The 21,214-nt window shown below is 51.7% G+C and overlaps 1 protein-coding gene across 1 annotated transcript in view; it reads right to left on the bottom strand.

Moving 5' to 3' along the window:
* GRIK3 (glutamate ionotropic receptor kainate type subunit 3) overlaps positions 1–21,214 on the bottom strand; it is a 241,274-nt gene that overhangs the window by 28,181 nt on the left and 191,879 nt on the right. The window contains exon 10 of the mRNA XM_052636773.1: positions 14,505–14,708. Coding sequence (XP_052492733.1) covers positions 14,505–14,708 — 204 coding nt within the window. The remainder of the gene's footprint in view (positions 1–14,504; positions 14,709–21,214) is intronic.

The following is a 21,214-nucleotide window of genomic DNA, read 5'->3' as shown; positions in this document are numbered from 1 at the left end:
ATTAAAAATCTGAAATCTCACCTTCCCATCTTTGCAGGCTTGCCCCACTGCTCTCCTCGAGCACAAGGTCCCACTTAACTGCTTCTTGTTTACCACATTCCCTTCTTGACCTCTATGTTTTACACACACTGTGCCTGTTGAGAATGCCTCTCCCTGCTGTCTAACTTTCACCACCTTAAATATTTCTTTGCACATGCTACCTCTTCCAAGAAGTCCTCCCTGATAGCCTGCAATTCTGAACGCCCGTGAAGCTCCTTCTGTCCTGTGGTAAGGTCCTAACCTGCTCAGTTGAAATGGCAGTATGTGCCGGCATGTGCCCTTTTGTCATATCTGCCTACTTACCTGTAAGTCCCTAAGCATAGTTGGGACTGTGGCTGATTCACTGCTCTGTTTTTCTACCACCAAGCCCCATCTCAGCCTATGTAGTGTTTGTTGATTAATAATGTTTCCCTCTCAGAGGCTCTCCCTTGGGCTCCTGTGGATATTTACCAGAATGTGAACAAAATAATCAATTCCCTTTCTCAGATGGGGCAGAACAGAAAGGGAGGCTGAGTTCTAAAGATCAGCACTAAAGACCCTTTTGCTAAGGGTGGCGGCAGCTGCCTCTTAGAATCCCCTTCCAAACAATAGTCCCTAGGGAGTCACCCTCTGACTTGGCCCAGCTTAATTAGTTGATTAATTAAACAATTAATTATTTTGTGAGATCCACTAGGCACTAGGGATACACAGCTGAGCCAAACAGACGTGGCTTCTGCCTTTATGGGGCTTACAGTCTAGTAGGGAAAATGGACATTAATCAGATTCTTTTCTAAGTGATAGCTGTTAACACACCTCCGACTCCACCAATCCTAGAATGGAAACCGGCAACCAAGTTGAAATGAGACTTCAAGGCAAGGAGGATTGCTATGGGTAGAACCCCAGCTCTGAAATGACTGTTGGTGCCCCAGGCTGGGGGACGTTGGCAAACACATAACCCTGGTGTTGCTCACCCCAGTGTTTCTCCTTCTAGCACCAGCCCCCATGGCTGATTACTGACATTAGAAGCCCAAGGGTTTAGTGAATCTTAGGACTACTTGGGGGAGCCCGGTGGGCTGCCGTCTATGGGGTCGCACAGAGTCAGACACAACTGAAGTGACTTAGCAGCAGGACTACTTGGGAACATCAAGGAAGGGGAGCCTATTAGAAAGGCTGTTTCATACTAGGATCTTACTTTGGTAAATTTCTAAACGTGTGTGTTGGAACTTGCCTAGCTTTGAAGGCAAGGGAGAAGAAATGAGCAGCTGCTGCTACCTCGGCTCCCTGGAGTACTCTCATCTCAGGGTGTGTTCAAAGGAAAGCAACAAAAGGAGAGAGAACTGTCAGGGAAGGTGCCCAGTGACTAACATGTATTTGGTCAAGACCTACTGTGCAACAGTCAGGGGTAGAGAGGCGAGCAAGAGATCCAGCTCTGCTCTCATGCAGCTTCCAGGCAAGGGAATCCCCTTTGGAGACTGTGGATAAGATTCCAAGTGCAGTGGGAACTGCGGTGGGACATTCTGGAGGATCCCTTTAAGTCCTGAAGTTCTAGGATCCCTCATAATGTTGGCATATCATGATTCTAGAACTTGGCTTCCCCTCAGTTCAGTTCAGTTCAGTCGCTCAGTCGTGTCCGACTCTTTGCAACCCCATGAATTGCAGCACGCCAGGCCTCCCTGTCCATCACCAACTCCTGGAGTTCACTCAAACTCATATCCATTGAATCGATGATGCCACCCAGCCATCTCATCCTCTGTCGTCCCCTTCTCCTCCCGCCCCCAATCCCTCCCAGCATCAGAGTCTTTTCCAATGAGTCAACTCTTCGCATGAGGTGGCCAAAGCACTGAAGTTTCAGCTTTAGCATCATTCCTTCCAATGAACACCCAGGACTGATCTCCTTCAGGATGGACTGGTTGGATCTCCTTGCAGTCCAAGGGACTCTCAAGAGTCTTCTCCAACACCACAGTTCAAAAGCATCAATTCTTCGGTGCTCAGCTTTCTTCACAGTCCACCTCTCACATCCATACATGACTACTGGAAAAACCATAACCTTGACTAGACGGACCTTTGTTGGCAAAGTAATGTCTCTGCTTTTCAATATGCTATCTAGGTTGGTCATAACTTCCCTTCCAAGGAGTAAGTGTCTTTTAATTTCATGGCTGCAATCACCATCTGCAGTGATTTTGGAGCCTTAAAAAATAAAGTCTGACACTGTTTCCACTGTTTCCCTAGCCCTCTCCTTTCAAAGCACATCACTTTGGGAGGCTCTGTTCGGACTCCAAAGTCATCATCACTGCTCAGAATGCATTTGGAACTGGTCTCTGGGAATGGCTTCTGGGGTTTGGAATGGATTCTTGGGAAGAACCTCAAAGTCAGTGGTGGCAAATCTTCCTCTGGCTTTTGATGGCAGGTTGGATGAGAGTGTTAGTAACTCGAGGATCAAGGTGTTTGGGGCCAATGCTTATCCCAACCAGGAGTATTCCTGGGCTAGCCAGAAAGCCAACCACAGGGCCACAGGCCCTCTTTCTTTCCCCAGATGGTCTCAGAAATCTTCAGAATCTTGCCACCAGCCTTTCTGCTCTCTGGTTTTAATGGTGTTAGAAGGCAGGAGTGTCTAGGCATTCTGTGCCTACAGCAGCAAGACAGCTGGTCAACCTGACTTTCTTTATGAGAAGTTTTGATGTGTGTTCTCCCTTGGGCTTCAGCAAGGCTGGAGTTCTCCACTTTGGTTTGGGCAGGAAATACTACATTTCACTGTTGGTTATGATTTCTTTGAAAAAGGCATTATTTTGTCCAACTTCCCTTGAAAGAGCCGAACAGATGTCAAGCCTTTGCTGTTTCAGCTCATTACTCAGAATGAAAGGCCCAATCTTGGCAGGCTCTTCCTACTTGTGCAAGTTTTCTTTGAGGATGATTCATAAAATCATAGGCTGTCAGAGCTGGACAAGAGACCTTCAGCACATCTATTCCAACCTGTATTATTTACGGAGGGAAACTGAGGCTCACAGAGGGTATGAAGACTTCGCTGTCAGTAATCACGTCCTTGAACAAACCAAACCTCTGACTCGTCCGACATATTCATTGGTCTTATGGGTGGTTTGTTAGCTCCATCTGCCTCACTGAAGACCTTCCATACCTTTTTCTATAAACCTCTGGACCAGACAGGATAGCACTTCCAGAACTCCATCACCATAAGCAGCTTTCTACTTACAAAGAAGCTGTCCTACTCTCCTCCAAGCTTCCATGAGGTCGATTGGCACCACTTACTTTACCGCATCTCTACAACCAAAAGTGAAGGAAAGAATGCTTAACTGGCTACAGCTCCACATTTTGGCCCTTAGTATCCAGGCCCCTTGACTGCTGGTCAGACACTAGCCACATACCTGAGAGTGGAGCCTGGAAAGCCTCAGCTTGCTACCTGTGTCTGGTGTCCCTGCCTGCTTTGCTTCCTAAGCATGATCTCAACCAGATTCCCCATCTATGTGCTCTGCCTCTTGACTGGGGTTCCCCGGGGCATCTGCTTGCTGACTGTGACCTGTTATAGTTTACATATACCTTCTGTGGAAAGAACTACATCTTTTGTGGGTACTTCTGGTAGCTCAGCTGGTAAAGAATCCACCTGCAAAGCAGGAGACCGCAGTTTGAATCCTAGGTCAGGAAGATCCGCTGGAGAAGGGATAGGCTACCCACTCCAGCATTCTTGGGCTTCCCTGGGGGCTCAGTTGGTAAAGAATTGCCTGCCATGCGGGAGACCTGGGTTCAATCTCTGGGTTGGAAAGATCCCCTGGAGGAGGGAACGGCTACCCACTCCAGTATTCTGGCCTGGAGAATCCCGTGGACTTTATAGTCCATGGGGTCACAAAGAATCGGACACGGCTGAGCAACTTTTACTTTCACTTACATACCAAGCACTGCTACGTGTACTATATGTGTTACGTTATGTGACCTCCCAGCAGTCCCATGGTGCAGTAAACATGATCACCACATCCCAGGTAAGGGTAATGTGATTCAGTTAGGCTAGGAGATTTGGTCAAGCTTGTGAGTGGTCAGTGACATTTGTCATACAGAAATGAGCAGAGCTGCCTCCCACGCTGGTGAGTGGCTGAGCCAGTGCATGGACCCGTTGACCATGACCTCAAACTCAAATGTTTTATCACTCTGCCATACCAGCCACATTCAATGAGTTGAACTGTGCATCCTCTTCCAAATATATTCAAGTCATAACTCTTGGTACCTATGAATGTGACATGACCTGGAAATAGGCTCCTCCTCCCCTCCCCTCCTCCCCACTAAAACAGCATCTTATTGTTGCCACTATGATTAAATAATCTTGGAGAAATTCCTGGGTAGAGTAACTGGGACTTTGCTAAGGAAGGCCTCACTTTCTATGTCTTCAGTGGGATTGTTCACTTCCCCAAAGATCTGTTTCTCTCTGGCTCCTGCCGAGTGCCCCTAAATCCACTGGTGTGCAAAACAGCCTCTCCTGAATGTGCAGCCTTGTGAAGTCTCCTGGCACAAGCCTGTTTTTTTTTTTTTTTTATTCAGACTCTCTGCATCACAGTAGTTCCCTCAGCTGTCCCCCAGCAACACAGCCCACGTGGTTTAAAATCCCCCTAATACTACTGCCCAATTATCAGAAGAGCCAAAATAAAACAATGGTAATAATACCAAATGGCAATGAGGATGCAGAGCAACTGGATCCCTCACAGGTGGTTGGTGGGGGGTACAATGGTGAAGCCACTGAAGTTACCGGATATTATAGAAGGACGGAACTCAGGAACAGCTAGATGGAGAAGATACATAGGGCAGGTTATACAGGAGTGGGTATGGTGCTTCCATGCTTTCTCTCTTTCACTGGGCGTCCCATCCTCCCCTCATCTTCACGTGTTCACCAACCCAGAAGCTCTGGAAATTAGGCTCTTGTGGAAGTCACCAAGTTAAGATGAAGTCATACTGGGTTAGGGGGAGCTCTAAATCCAATGACTGACGTTCTTATAAAAGAGGAGAGGATACACAGATACACACAGAGGAGACCACGTGATAATGGCGGTAGAGACTGGAGTGATGTAGCTTTGAGCCAAGGATGCCAAGGATTGCCAGCCACGCCAGATGCTAGGCGAGTCAGTGAGCAAATGCTCCCTCCAGAGGGACCAACTCTGCAGACACCTTGATTTCTGAGTTCTGGCCTCCAGAACTGAGAGAGAATAAACTTTTTAAGTCCCCAGGTTTGTGACAGCCCAAGGACACTCATACACATATTACTTAGATTCTGGGGGGGATGCATGCAACTCCCCGTACCAGCTGCTGCCAGCCCCGCCCCTGCACCTGGCCCATTCTGTTGGCAAGTTTTAGGGCTGGGCCCACCCTGCCCTTCCTGAGCCCACGTTGCATTCCCAGAGACCTGAACTTGACTCTGGCTCCTGACCATGACTACCTGGGCCTCCCCAGAATACACTTTGCAACACCTGGTCATGCTTGGGAACCCTGTGGCTGCAGGAACATGCTGATTCGCCCCTACTTTCCACCAGGTCCTTGTACTTCTACTTCCAAAGCCACCCAAGAAAACAAGGCTTACTCTTACCACATGGGCAGGACTTGAATCCGGGGCCCTGTTTGCTGGCTCTCTGCCCACATTTCTAGCGTGTGGGATCCATGGAATTCACCTTCCATTCTTTCCCTAAAGTGTTGTTTCTCCAAATAGAATCTTTTCTGATTCCCAATGCTGCTTAGTATATGTTAAGACTTTTCCCTCTGCCCTCCAGAAAATTCGTATTATGGGTTCATGAAACCATTCACAATCTAGCTGGTGCTGTCCAGCAGAACTTTCTGCGATGATGGAAATGCTTTGTATCTTCACTGTCCAATATGGCAGCCACTGGCCACAAGTAGAATTTGAAATGTGGCTTGTATAACTGAGGAACTGAATTTATACTTTGATTTCATTCATTGTAAATTAAGTAATTTAAATTAATGTAACCAGTTGATTTTAATTAAAGTTCAGATTTAAACAACCCCATGTGGCTGGTGGCTCCTGCATTAGAAAGTGCAGTTTCAGTCCTGCCTGGCTCTACAGTCTCACCTCCCATCTTGTTCCCCCTGGATCTCTTCCCACTGGCTTCTTTCAGACCCTCCAGTCCATGCTTACCTCAGGACCTTTGGACAATACTCTTCTCTACCTGGAACTTCTTCCCTGAACCTTTGTCTAGCTAATATCTGCTTCTCCTTCAGATCTCAGCTCAAACATCACTTCCACAGACAAAATCCTCAGATGAAATCAAGCCTCCCCAGTGATGACTCTGACAGCACCAGGTACTTGCGCTCTCAGCACTGATCACCGTTGTGATTTCAGAGGTTTTGAGTGATTTCCTCTCTACTGGCCCATAAGGTCCTGAGAGCTGGCCTGAGTCAGTGTCTTTTCACTACGGTATGCCCTCTACCTAACACAGTGTCCAGCTCATAGCAGGCCTCCAAGTAGAGACCTGGGGACTGAATGAATGGGATGTTGCTGGTTTAGAAAAGAAAATTGGCAAGCATGCTCTCAGAGCCAGCTGGCTGGGCACCTCACAGTTTCTAAGAGCAAGTCACAGACAGTGCCTGCTGATGAACCCCAGACTCTGAGCTAAAGAAAACACAGAGCCCCCTGAAAAGCCCTAGACATTAATCCGACAGCCAGCAACCTCAATAACCCACACACCTGAACAGAGGGGAAAGGAGTGCTAGTAAATTCATGAATGTTAGCGGATGGGTCTGCTACCAACACCTGTGATTCACACACCAGCTTCCTGAGCTAACGGCAGTCTCATGGCCTGATAGTGCGGAATGATGCTGTGTTTCTCCCTGGCCTGGGAGAGCAGCTGATTCCTGAGTCCCGGCAGGCACCATGCTGCACCTCTGTCTCCAGGAAGCATGAGCAGGTCCTCCTGCTTCGTAGCCACAGGGACCCTGGGGAAGGATGAGCTATGGCTCCGTCTCCTATCTATGGTGGTTCTCTTTCCCCATCCCACAGGGCCCTAAGGGTGGTGTCCGCCCAGACAGGCCCTGCCCAGTCAAGCCCAAGGACCTAGGGACAGGGAGCCCCCTCCCTCTATAGGCTGTGAGGTCTGAGTTGTACATTCCCATAGCCCCTGCACTGGTCTTCACACAGCTGAATATTGATTTGTAAGTCACTGGCAATGGCACCCTACTCCAGTACTCTTGCCTGGAAAATCCTGTGGATGCAGGAGCCTGGTGGGCTGCCGTCTGTGGGGTCGCACAGAGTCGGACACGACTGAGGCGACTCAGCAGCAGCAGCAGCTTGATATCTAGCTCCTCTGCTGGTACATAAGCTCTGGTGGGGGGGGGGGGCGGGGGCTACATTCACTTCACACTCTGATGCACCTCTAGCATCAGCACCAAGGCAGGCAGACAGAAGGGGCTCAGTATGGTTTTGGTGGAAGACTTGGCATCAAAGTACCCCCAAGAGTTCCAATCAGCCCTTACTCCAGCCCGTGGGCTGAGCTCTGGCCTGTTTCCCTGTTCAGCATCCCCCTTCTCTCTGAGGCCATGCTGACCCCTGCCAGTCTGCCCGGTCCTGACTGTCTCTCTCCAGCCTCCCTCCAAAGTTTGGATGCTGCGCTGCATCCTTGCCCTTAATGGCAACCTTTCTTATGACCATCAGTGGTCCTGAGCATTCACTGATGGCCCTCACTTGTCCTCACGGCCCTCTTCAGTCAGGGCCTAGCGATGTTTTCAGCTCCATGGCACCCTCAGTGACAGCCCCCGGCCTTGCAAACAGGGGTTGGGTCTAACACATACAGGACAGAAACAAGGTCTCTGTCCCAGTTAGGAGGAAGATGGGACACAGGAGGGCGATGGTGGTGTGTCTGTGAGACCAGATCTTCCCGGCACATACACCAGCCTACCTGGAGGCTGGGAAGCCCGAGGGCGTAGTCTCAAGGCTGTGGCTGTTACTGGGGGACATCCTCCCAAGTCCATGCCCCTCCTCCTTCTGCCCCTCATGTGCCATCTTCTGCTGCATGCCAGGGAGTTAGAAATGACCCAGACCCCCTTCCTGGATCTCTCTGAATGCTGCCAGCCAAGAGCATGGGAAAGGCATTTCCTGAGTTACCCTCACCTCTCACAAGTCTCCAGTACTTTCCTCCAGGCTTTCCTGGGATGGATCAGCAGCAGCTTCCCACTGGTTTCCGTTCGGCAGGATCTCTCAGCCCGGGCCCCAGCCTGGGAGCCAGGGAAGCTCTTTCACTTACCACACTCCTCTCACAGAACAGTGACACCTATTTACACAGTCATAGATTACTGCCTGTTTCCCCTGCTAGAACGTAAGATCCTGAGGCTCAGGGAAGGGATCCTGACTGTTTTGTTCACACTGTATCCATGGCACCTAGCATGGGACTTAACTGAATAAACAAATGAATGAATAACCTGATCAAAGGAGGCATTGGCTGGATTCCCCCTCTGAGGTTTAGAAGAGGTCACCCAGTGAGCCTTCTCTTGGGGCCTGGTGCACCGCCATTCTTGCGGGAGGGTACCCTGAGTCACGAGAAGTGTCCATTGATGTCCCTCCAGCCAGCCAGCGCTGCACTTTTCAATCAGCAATGCAGCTTCCAATAACCTCACAAAAGCTTGTATATATCTAAAGAGATGGGACAGGTGCTAGAAAATTCCTAAGTGTTGACCGAGGAGTTGTATACCCATGATTCACACATAGGCCTCCTGAGTTGACGGATGCCCAGGAGTGAGACTTGAAGCCTGTGCCTTTCCAAGGCCTGGGAGAACGGCCCACTCCTGAATCCCTGCAGGGCTGTCTTTCAGGACGGCTCAGCTGGTGTTCCCTACTTTGTGGCACACTATGGGGGATACACCACACCTCCATTCCCATCTCTAGAATATACCCCCTCCCCTATCGCCAGCATATCTGCAAGGCTGGTGTCTGCCCAGGGTCCGCCTGGGGAACCTTACTGCTCACCCCACAGGACCCCACGAGGGCAGAGACTTCAGCAGTCTAGGTGCCCCCATCCAGGTCAGTACTCACATCCAAGCCCTGAATATCTCTCCTTCATTTTTCAAGTTTCAGCTCCAAGAGTCACCTCTGCAGGGAAGTCTGAGTCATTTTCCTGCTTTATACTCCCAAAGTCCCCTATACATATTCCCCCTTGCAGCACTGATCAAAATTTTAATGAAATTTAACTCGGCTGATTCATTGCTTGTTCCTAGAGGGGAAGGGATCACGTTGACCTTGGTTGCTCCTACATTTCCTGTCACCGCCTTGGGTCCGGTACATCATTTGTGCTTGGCTCACCCCTCTTATGCACCAGGTCAGACCCTCTGGCCACCACCAGCCTCATACAGGCACAAGCTGACAGCATCTCGCCTCCTGTCTACCTGAGCACTTCTTGCACACAGACACCCCCACCCCATAACTTCCTGTTGATGCTCCGGCAGGGTCCTGATTGGTTCCCATGCCTGCCCTGCCAAACCCAGAAATGCATGGAAGTCAGGAGCCAGTGGATGCACCTGCTCCTCTTCTCCCTTCACCCCAAGAGATGGCTCTGAGACACGCTTTGTCAGGCTTTTCTGGGGTGCCAACTTGGATTAGTCTCACTCGGTGGTGACCAGCTCAATATGACATCCTTGCATTGGCCTTCCCTCCCCTCTGCTCCACTTCCCTGCCCTGACTCTCCCCAGCATCACACCCTCTAACTCAGTCACCAGTGGCATCTGAGCCTCCTCCTCAGGCCCCGCCCTTCAGGAGCCCAGGCCCCGCCCCCAGGAGCCCAGGCCCCGCCCCCAGGAGCCCAGGCTGAGACAGGGCTCTATACAGCTTTGCAGAAAGAATGAAGGAACAGTCCTCAGCAGGGGGGGTTAGCTTGTTCCTGTTGCTCCCTCTGACCTCACTTTCTCTTCAATACCCACCTCGCCCCTGCAGCTCTATTGCTACCTTGCTTCGTGTCCTCTCTCACACCCGGTTGTCTAGACCCTGACCTCCTGCCAGGCTCTTTCCACATCTTTCCAGGCTGGTCTCTGCTTGCTGAGTCCAGCTGACAGCCCTGGGGCGCATCTCAATGGAGCCCAAGTCCTTCCTGTCTCCCTCACCTGCTTATCTGGTCGTCCCCAGGTAGATCCTGAGCTTCCTCAGAGTGCCTCAGTCAGTGCTCTGGGCAACCTGGATGCCCTGATAAGAGGCTACCTTTTCATCCATCTGCTTCCTTGCCCTCACCTGCTCTGTCTCATTCAGGATTCTTACCTGCCCCAGGCGAGGTCCCAGCATGCCTGGCTTCAAAGTGCACTGGCCAGTCTGAAGGAGGTGGCTTGGCTTAGAATTTCCCGGCCACCCAAACAGGAGTCTGGGGCTCCTTCTAACACCAATGCATGCCGGCCAGAACCAAGATCTGGTTCCTGCTTTGGAGGCAGGAGACAGTGCATGACGGGGTCACGACTTTGACACTAGACCCTCTGCTCACACACTTTGGATGGGAGGCTCAGTAGTCACGACCCCACAGCCTTGTCTCTGGGGAAGGCATGCCAGTCCACGTGCTCATTCACACGCCCCCTCACCCATCAACGCCTGCTCTGCAAGCCCAGCCCCACGCCAGGTGCGGGCAGTGCCAGTGTAATCCAAAGGCACTGTCTGTCCAGAAGAAGAGTCGGGCTGGGACATGGGTCCGTGGAGCTGCGCCACTCCCCTGCTCTGCTCTCCATCACATCTGGGCCGTGCGACTTCTTTCACAGGGGAAGGGATGACATCAGGGTTACCCAGGACCACTCCTATCCATCTTGGTCCAAACCCATTTTGGTCCAGCCCCTTCCATGAGCCAGGCAAACTGCCTTATATGCTATAGGGAGATGTAACAATTTCAAGATAAAAGAATGAACAGCTTCCTGTGGCTGGAGGGCAGTCAGGCCTCCCCTTGAGGCCAGGCTCCTGCTCCCTCTCCTTCCCCTACTGTTCAAGGGCCTGGTAGAGCAGCCAGGACAGGACTCCTTGGCCTCTGAGCACAAAGCCTGCAGGAGGCCAGGCCGGGGTGGTCACAGAACCCGTGCTGGGCTGACCTGTACCCCTGGGAGATCGCACTCATGCTAACCCATGGATGCAGGTCCATCCTCACCTGCCTCCACTTCCTCACCTGCTGCTTCACACCCTGTGCCCACACCTTCCCAGCAGCCTCTTTGCTCCTTTGGCTCCATCGCCCACTCTCCCTGGCTCTCCTCCCTCCGCTCTGGCTTTGCAGGAGTGGGGATCCTGTGGAGGCCTCCTGTTCATCCCATTCTCTCACCATTCAGGGTCCTGCCCCCAGTCCTCCTCTCTTTTCTCCCCATCAATCCCCACTCTGAGTGTCCAGCCACAAGAAAGGAACCCTTGTGGCTGGAACCCCAGTCTCTAGGAACCCCAATGCCAACATGATGTCAGAACCTCTCCTGGACCCTCTGCTTTCCCGGGAGGCTCTGTCCCTGGGGATGATGCCAGTCCCTCCCCAGCCATCCAGGCTAGAACTTCACACCATGTCCTTGATTCCTCCCTGCCCTTCTCCTCCTTCATCCAGTCAACTGCCAACCTCATGGATTCTACCTTCATGGCTCCATCCTGTGCCATCGACTTCTCTCCTTTCTGACCACAATCCTTGGGGGCCACCATGCTCTCCTTCACCCAGGTCCCAGGGATGGCCTCCAGACTGGCTCCATTTCAGCCTGGCAGCACAAGTCCCAATTTGATGTCACTCCCTTGCTCTCCATCTTTCAACTGTGCCTTGTAGCACCCAAGGCCCTTCAAGGCTCATCTCTTGCCCCTTTCTCCAGCAGCCATCTCTCCTCTTGGTTCCAGGCTTTCCACACTTGGAGCTCTGTCTCCATACTCCCTAGCAAGATCCCAGGCACCTGGTGCCAGAACAGGAGCTCTGGACGGCAGGTGTCGGGAAAGGTCTCCAGTGCCGTAAGCGGGTGATGTCTCATGTGTGCCTCGATTCCCTGTGACTCTGATCAGTGTGAGTCAGTTCCCTGAGTCTCCTTTTTAGATTCAGAGGGGCAAGATCCAGATCCCGGGTCACTGCGGCCCACCAGGGTGATCATGGCTGAGGGGCAGACTCCCTCACTATCATCATGGCCACGCACATACATACTTTAGACAGGAGGAAATGGTGAGGAGTAAGACAGTCCTGTGCACTGCACAGTTACTGAGCACCAGGCACTTGGCTAAGCATTTTTAAATCTTCCCACGAACCCTGGGCAGAAGGCTTATTATTCCCACTTCCTAGATGTGGAAATAGAGGCCAGAGAGGTTGAATAGCTTTCCTACTGCCAGCTAAAATGTGCTGGACCCTGAATTTGAACCCACCTCTCTTGGATTCCAAAGACATTAAAACACATGGGAGTAATTTAAGGCAGGGACTCCAGCAGGAGACTTCCAAAGGGGGTTGGTGGGGGGGAGTGAGAGAGAGCGGGCAGTGGGGATGGGAACAGTGATGGTCTGAGAGACCAGGAGATGGATGGAGAAACCACTGCTCTGTCCAATCATCTGTTTTGCTCCCGTAGTTGGAGACAACTCGGAGGAAGGCGAGGATGTGAGCAAGAAGGGGACACACCCTTTAGATCCCCCACCTTCCCCCATAATCTTGTCTCCTGGGATGGCCTGTGGCATGGACAGAGACGAGCAGAGAGTATCAGTGAAGGACTTTTCAAGTCCTGCTGGTCAGAGGCTCCACCCAGGGCCTCCAAATGGCCCTCAGGGGGCAGATTCTTGCAAAGGTGGGCATTCATCATTTTTACATCTGCGTTCAGATCCCTAATAAGGAAGTAATAATATTGCCAAGCCTTTGCCACGCTTTCTATGAGCTAGTGAGAAGACTAATTATCTGACGACACTAATAAATGGTTATGATGTTATTAAAAGTGGCACCAAGCTAGGATTAATAGGCTCATCAATTGTAGGGAATTGGGTTTAACAAGGTCCCTGCATGTGCCGTCAGGGCCCATGGTCTTGATGGATACTAGGCTGCATGCAGGCCATGAACAAGACCCCCTCTTTCCTCCAGCTGAGGGTCAGCCTCGGAAGCTGCTAGGTTTTCTGGTCTTCCCCCTTACAAATGGCTCTGCAGAGCTCTCGGGCTGCTGGGGATGCCGTGGATGGCAAGAGCGTCACTAGCCTTATTCCCCTCCAAATGTGGCCTCCACTGTCCATGGGATCCCGCCCTCCTCCCCAGCCCAGCTCACTTCTGCAAATGACATGCTCAGATCCCACCCAGAGCCCCATGCTCCAGAGCCCCACTCGTAACGCTCAGGGGGGAGCCGATAAATGGAGATGTCTCTGGGGCCTGCTGACTAATTTCCATAATAATTAAAGTTATTACTAATAGTGGTGACAACACCCCTCCCTCCCGGTTAGACTGAATTCCACTGTCTAGGAGCTGCTTCCCCACCAGTTGTCACCTCCGCCAACAAGCAGGGAAGAACGCAGAGCAGGCATCATTATTCTCACTGTTGAGGTAGGAAATGAGCTTAGGGAGAAAAAGAGACTTCCTGAAGCCCTCTTCCCGCCTCAAAGGAGTAGCCATAATGATTAAAATAATACAAGCAAGCACTGACACGGCGCTGACTGTGTAGTGCGCACATGTGACCTTAGTCCTCACTACAGCCTGTGGGGGAGGGGGGCCATTATTATCATTCCCATTTTACAGATGAGGAAACTGAGGAGCAGAGAGGTTAAGAAACTTGTCCAGAAGCACACAGCTAGTAAGTGGAAGAGTAGGGATCAAGTCCAGACTGGGTTCACTCTCTTGACCATTAGCCTCTCCCACCAGCCTTCCCTGGGGGACTGATTTTCTAGGGCCGAGGAAATGACTCCACCACTGAGGCTCTACTTGAGCCTTCTAGCTCTGAGTTCCAGCCTCCTTCTCTTCCTGGCTCCCCTCTGACAGGGGCAAGAGGGCTAACTGAAGAAGGTCCTGAGGCTACCTGTCTGCACTTGGAGAGGAGAAGTGACAATAATTCTTCTGGCTGATGCTTTTCAGGTGGAAAAGACTGACTGCATGAACCCTGGGTCTGGTGGTCAGATGGCTCTTTGCAGATGTGGGAGCCCAGGGCTTTCATAAGCAGAGAGCCTCCAAAAGACTCTCAGTCCCAGCTCCACTTCTTACTAGCTGGGAGCCTTCATCTTTCTCTGCCTTACCCTCCTCATCTGTTAAACGGGTGGTAATAACAGTACCCATCTCACTGCACTGTTGTAAGGATAAACGATAGAAGAAATAAGGGGTACAGATCATGTCCTTGCATTCGTTAGCAGGTCCTGGATAGAAAAATGCTTCTGGAAAGCGAAGGCCCTGAGCTGGAGGGCAGGTAATGTTTAGAATGTGCCGGGGGAGCCTGTACCAATGGCTCCTTTGTCTCCATCTCCCCTGCCCCAGGGCTGCGGTCTGCCAGGATGCCCCATCTTGATGTGCATAGAGGACTTGGCCAAGCCTCCCGGACGGCCCTGTCCATGGTGCTCCCACCCCACTTACGTGGTCAATGAGCTCCTTGATCATGCCGTTCCACTGGCCCTTGTCGTCCTGTGCCCCATATTTCCCGTCCTCCACCAACCGGATCTCGTAGGAGAAGCCCAGGATGTGGGCCAGTTCCTTGAGCAGGTCGATGCAGTAGCCCTCAAACCGGTCATTCCCAAACAGGGTCCTGTCGGACTTCCGGAACATGACGAAGGGCTCCTCCTGTGGGGACAGAGAGGACAGGGGCTGATGGACGCTGAGTGGGTGGGACAGGGCCACCTGGGGTCAGAGAGCCTGGGCCCAGGCCTCTGCAAGCGTGTTCTAAGCCATCTTTCGGGGTGGCTCAGAAGAATGGCTCACTAAGTCAGGAGAGGGAAAGCCAAGTTAGTGCCTCACAGCTGGCCACCTACTGATAACGCATGCAGAACTTAGTAGGTCCTTATGGATTTGATCGTCCCAATGTTCACAGAGCTAGAAGCTAGTGGAACTGGAATTTGAACTCAAGACTGTGATTCTGAATCTCACTTTCTCTCTGTTGCACCATCCACGCAGGCTGATGGTTCTCAAAATGTGGTCCCCAGACCAGCAGCATCACCTGGGAACTTGTCAGAATTGCACATTCTCAGACCCCATCCAGAAATAATGAACCAGAAACCCTTAGGTGGGGCCTGGAAATGTGTGCTTTGAGAAGCCCTCCAGAGGATTCTGACGTCTGCTCAAGTGTGAGCACGCTGCTCCAGAAGACCTTCATCGAGTTTCTTCTGACTGCTCCCCCAAGAAAGTAAGTGAAAGTGTTAGTTGCTCAGTCATGTCCAACTGACTCATTGCAACCCCATGGACTGTAGCCCGCCAGGCTCCTCTGTCCATGGGATTCTCCAGGCAAGAATACTGGAACAGGTTGCCATTCCCTTCTCCAGGGGATCTTCCCCACCCAGGGATCGAACCCAGGGCTCCTGCATCGCAGGCAGATTCTTTACCATCCGAGCCACCAGGGGAAGCCTGTGCCATCTCCCCCAACTCCTGCATAAAAAGACTACACCCACCCACTCCCTGATACCTTTCTCTCTTTCCAAGGGTCTAGTCCCCAGCATTAGGATCTGCTGGTGATTCCTGATAAGTATGACAGTTTGCATTTACATGTGGATGGGCCAGACACCAGCAGATGAAGTGGTGCCTGTGGAGGGCCCAGTGCAGAGCCCAGCATAGCAGTGGGGTTCAGTGGAAGTAGCTGGTATCACCTTGTTAGTCTTAATTTTAACCTCTGGGATAGATACTAATAACCTCATCCTGTACATGCAGAGAGTAAATTGGTGAAGACAAGGTGACTTGTGAGAGGTCACTCAGCTGCCATAGAGAGAGGATCTGGACTCAGGTTGGTATAATCCCAGAGCGGGAGCTCTTAACCACCTCACTGTGCCAGAGGCCCTGAGTCACACGGTGCCTCTCCCTAGTGGGCAGGGGGGTCCTCAGGAGGTGGCTTGGGTTCTACAGTACACCTGGCAGCTGTCCCATGTCAGGTTCCCTCTCTCCAAGGTGATGGGGAGCCAGTAATGGGCTCTCAAAGGGCCCACCTCTGTCTGATTTCTCATTTAGAAATAAACACTGACAGCCCTGTAAAGAATAATTAGGGATGTGCTGTGCTTCGCTGCTCAGTCACGTCTGACTCTTTGTGACCCCATGGACTGTAGCCCGCCAGGCTGCTCTGTCTGTGGGGATTCTCCAGGCAAGTGTGGGTTGCCATGCCCTCCTCCAGGGATCTTCCCAACTCAGGGATTGAACTCAGGTCTCCTGCATTGCAGGCAGATTCTTTACTGTATGAGCCACTAGGGAAGCCCAAGAATACTGAAGTAGGTAGCCGATCCCTTCTCCAGGGGAACTTTCCAACCTAGGAATCGAACTTACCAGCTGAGCTACCCAGGAAGCCCAATAACTAGGAACAGAGACAGGAAAATGGTGAAAACAGCTGTTGACCTTGTCTAGCATGAGATACCCAGAGTGAGGAACTGCAGTGTACGGGCTCAACTCAGCAAACTAGTCATTTATTGAGTTCCTACTATGTGTCAGGCACTGACAAACAGTTTCATAAGCCGTTTGATTGAAGCTTGTAAGACAGGTGACATTATCCCTATTTGATAGATGAGGAAACTGAGGCTCAGAGAAGGTCAGTAAGTTGCCCAAGGCCACACAGGAGTTGAACTATAGTCAGATGGAGTCCAGGTCCAGTCCTTCCTGCTTGTAGCGCCCTGGCCTTTCTGGACCTTAACCCTCCCCTCAGCCACCTCTGCACCCTCATGTGTCCGAATGCCCCAAGCCTTCAGCTGATGGGTGACAATCGTTAGCTGACAGAACACACTTGTTCTGGGAAGCGCATGTCCTTGGACCCACAAGAAGAGCACATATCTCCTTTGGAGGCACCTCCCTGGTGACTCGGATGGTAAAGAATCCACCTGCAGTGTGGGAGACTTAAGTTCGATCCCAGGGGTGGGAAGATCCCCTGGAGGAGGGTATGGCAACCCATTCCAGTATTCTTGCCTGGAGAATCCCCATGGACAGTGGAGCCTGGCGGGCTACAGTCCGTGGAGTTGCAAAAGAGCTGGACACGAATGAGCGACTAAGCACATCATTCTCTCAAGTGGTGATGAGAGAAGGAGGCCATTCCTTTGCCACTGTGGACCCCTGGGGCTGGCTGAGCCTGAAGGGCCTTCATTAGGGGTCCTCAGGTGCAGAAACCCACCAGCAGCCTCTTGCCAGGCTCCCACTGCAGAAGATGGGCTCATTCTCTGGCCCTGTTTCCCTGGCAACACTAGTTCTCAAAATCCCATCCCACCCCATGACTGATTCACTCTAGAGTTTCAACAGCCCTTTGGGATGCTTCAGAGAAAGGGCAAGGGAGTGTCTGCACACCTAAGGGGTTCTGAGAAAACCACTTTGCCGTCTAATTGGGTGGAAATCTGGGTCCTTTGACTAGAGTCCATGCTAAGTCTCAAGGACCCCCATCCCTGCCTCCAACCAAGTAGGCAGCTCACAAGGTTGGAGGAAAGAGTCTAGGAGGTGCCGGGGAAGGGGCTGGGCCTGCCTAGAGAGAAGGGGACTCAGGCTAGTGTGGACCATGCTGCCTGGGACCCCAGCACGGGGCCTGGGGAGAAGGCCAGGGTGGAGATTTCAATCCTGTCTCAACTGTAGGTCAGATGCTCTTGCGCAGTGAACAACCTACACCGCTGCACTAGGTGGCCCTGCTGTTAGCTCAGGAACGAATTAAAGAGAAGGCAACTTCTCTGCCAGGAGAATCACCATCCACGCATAGACTGCTAAGTGAAATCGACCTCCTTCTGTAAAATGGGAATAATAATAGAACCTACCTTACAGAACTGTTGGGAGGATTACATGGGTTAATCTGTGAAAAGCACTTAGTGCTTGGCAAATATAAACTGCAATATTATTATTATTATGAATATCATAATTATCTTTCTGTGCACTGCGTGGCCTGTTACTGCAGTGACCTTTCCAGCCTCGAGGCCATGCCCAAAGGCACCAAAGGTTAAAAATCATAGCTAGCAGCGGAAAACTATTTCCAGAAAGGTCCCTGAGATGGCTCACTTCCTGACCCTATCTCTCAGCCCCTCCCTGGCCCTATCCTCTAAAATTAGCACTTCATTTGTGAAGCCACCAAGCCCCAGAATCTATACATCTCCATATAAATACGCTGCCTTCGGAGCAGCTGTAAAATGCCATTAATTTCGGGAAGTGCTTTGCGGATGGCATACATATTTAACAGCCAAAGCCCAGAGCATTAAAATGGTGCTCGCCTTAGTAATGTCTCTAGACCTGCAACATTTCCTAGGGGGTAATTCTGAACTCCGCCAACTACTTATTCATGGACTATTTCACAATTTATTACTGGAAATGTCCAGACAGCCAATTCACAAGCTCTCTCGGCTGCTAATCGATTGCTCAGTGAAGGTGCCCTCAATTTCATAACTTCACGCTCTCCTATTGCTCTGGGAGAACAGCGGTAAGAACAGGGGTAATATTTCTCTGCAACAAGTCACAGGAAACAAGGGTCCTGAAAAATAACCTTTTCTGACTTTTCATCGCTAGGGCTCTTAGTTTCTTAGTCGAGCTTCACCATCATGAGAGCCAGGCCTGGTGCTCAGATTCTCCCAGTGACGGGACCTGTGGAGTTGGAAGAGGGGGTTTTGGGGGGCAGGGAGCCAAGGGTTAGCTACCCAAGAGCTGCGTTCCCAAGTCCGCCTGGCTTAGGCCATCTCAACACACATCTGCACGCGCATGCACTCTGTACACACACAATGCCACGGGCATGAAGACACACTTTCTCGGATGTTCTGCCCTGCTCAGAGGCAGAGGTCAAGGACCCTGGTCCTCAGGCCTTGGCTTCTGGCAGTTAGAACCAGGGCAGAGCATTAGGAGTCCGGTCCTCCAGCAGGTGGGGCCCAGAAAGGCCCTCAGCCTGGCCCGGAATGGTTCTCCCAGCCCATATTCTGGTCTCCGCAGCTTCTCCTCTCCTGTAGCGGACGCACAGGTCCAGCCTGCCTGGCAGTTGAGTCTAAATGGGTCACAATGTACACACGGCACAAACACACCCATCGGTTTGAATCCAGACACCCCTGTGTATAGCCAACCCCATGCCGGCACAGGTATCCATACGCATGCCGACACAGCTGCTCACTTCAGTGGCCCCAAGAACCCTGAACCTTTCAAAGCAGGGCCCCCAGGAGAGAGCTGAGTGTGTTTTCTCGGTGTGTGAGCTGAGGTTTGGGCAGATGAATTTTTCATGAGCTCATGGAAGAGGGAAACCTGAGCAGAAGCTGGGGCCTGGCAAGGAGAGGGCGGGGAGGGCAGGCTTCCAGCCTCTTGCTGCTGCTGCTTCAGCCCCAAGAAGGGGGAAGAGCCTGCGGCTCTGATGAGCCAGAAAGGGCAGGGTCCAGGCTCTGTCCATCTGTTTCCAGGGTAATGAGCCCTAAGCACCTAACCCCGGGATTCAGGATGGGAGAGAAAAGAGAAAAGATGGAGCTTGGGGGCAGTCCCTACATCTCCCTGTGGTTTTTGCCACATCCAGATTTTAGGGACCAGAAGAGGAGGAGAGACCCCCTCAGCGTGGGTGCAGGTCCAGCCCCGTTCTCTGGGGCAAAGCTGGTGGATGTTCCTGTACTCAGGCTTGGTACCGGTCTGTCACTCAAAGCACCGTTGCCCTGACAACACACTTCCAGAGAGGCAGGGGCCAGTGCTCTCTGTGGGAGTTGCTGGCCCTGCTTTGAGGCTGCCAAGCTTGGGGTTGGGGTTTTTCCCAGAGCAGCTGGGCTGGGTCAGCCTGGGCCACTCCACACAACAGGTGGTGGTGTCCTCCAAAGCCCAGGCTGAGAGCATCACACCCCCACCCACCCCACCCCGGGCTCTGGGACATGCAGACCATGCTGAGACTTTCAGGGGACCCCGAGGACATTTTCAGCTGGACACAGAGAGTTTCTTGGAGACCATTGTAAAGGCTGTGTGTCACATCCTCTGTCTCCGTCCTGCTTCTAGGAAAGACTGGGCTTCTCTCAGGGAAGAGGCAGACCCAATTCCGCATGATCTCTGGGCAGTGGGGCTGGAGAGAGCTGCATCATGGCTCACCCCCAGGCCATGTGAATATCTGACACTGCATAATGCGGTTAAGATGGTGGGATGTCTGCTTCAAGTGGGTCAGCAGCCACGTCTGGGGTCAAGACAAAGGAGTTCGGGGGAGGGGATTATCACAATGTCAGTGCTAGGGGCTCAGACCTCCGCTGGGACAGGGGATGAGGTGGCGGTTGGGATGCGGAGTCTTATGTATCAGCAGGAGATGAGGGCCTAGAGAGTGGCTCACACCCCAGGGCTTTACAGTCAGGAACTGCCTGTATAAGAAGCAGCCCAGAGTAAGCGAGAGGGAGTGGTGGGGTCTGCAGTGAGCCAGGCCTCAAAGGCATTTAAACCCTAGCTCCACGTGTATGATGCATCCTGTGGTAGACAGAGATAACCTCTGTGACCACGGTCAGCGGTCAATCTTCAGTGACGTTCAGGGCCCTGCTTGTGGATGGAAGCAGAGGTTTTCTCTAGAACACTCACTGTGCTTATTGTATTAAACCTGAGCTTACTGGGGACTGGATCTGTAATCAATAATACCAACAGCAGCCATTACTTGACAGCATCCACTCTGTACCATTTACTTATTTTTATTTATTTATTTTTAGATTTTTTTTGATGTGCACCATTTTTTAAAGTCTTCCCTGAATTTTGCTATAATATTGTTTCTGTTTTCTGTTTTGGTTTTTTGGCCGCGAGTCATGTGGATATTAGCTCCCCGATCAGTGATCAAATCCACATCTCCTGCACTGGAAGGTGAAGTCATAACCACTGGACTGCCAGGGAAGTCCCCTGTGCCATGCATTCTATTTAATCATTCATTCTTTCAACTCCATGAAGTAGATACAGTTATTATCACCTTTCTTTTGCAGATGAGGAAAGAGAGGCACAGATCGACTAAGCAATTTCTCAGGATCATAGAGCTAGAGAACAGTACAGCCAGGACTCAAATGCAAAGGTCTGAGTCTCTTAAGCACCTCACAGTCTGACTGCTGTGTTCTGGTCACTCTTGCACGCCCCCAAGAGCTGCTGGGCTCATGTTTGCCCAGATGAGGGGCAGGGGGACAGATGGAGCTGTGTCCAGGCTGCTGGCCAAGGGGGCTTCTCTC

The sequence above is a fragment of the Budorcas taxicolor genome, chromosome 3 (genome assembly GCF_023091745.1).
Source record: "Budorcas taxicolor isolate Tak-1 chromosome 3, Takin1.1, whole genome shotgun sequence".
Lineage (NCBI taxonomy): Eukaryota > Metazoa > Chordata > Mammalia > Artiodactyla > Bovidae > Budorcas > Budorcas taxicolor.
This window is presented reverse-complemented; position numbering and strand designations above follow the sequence as displayed.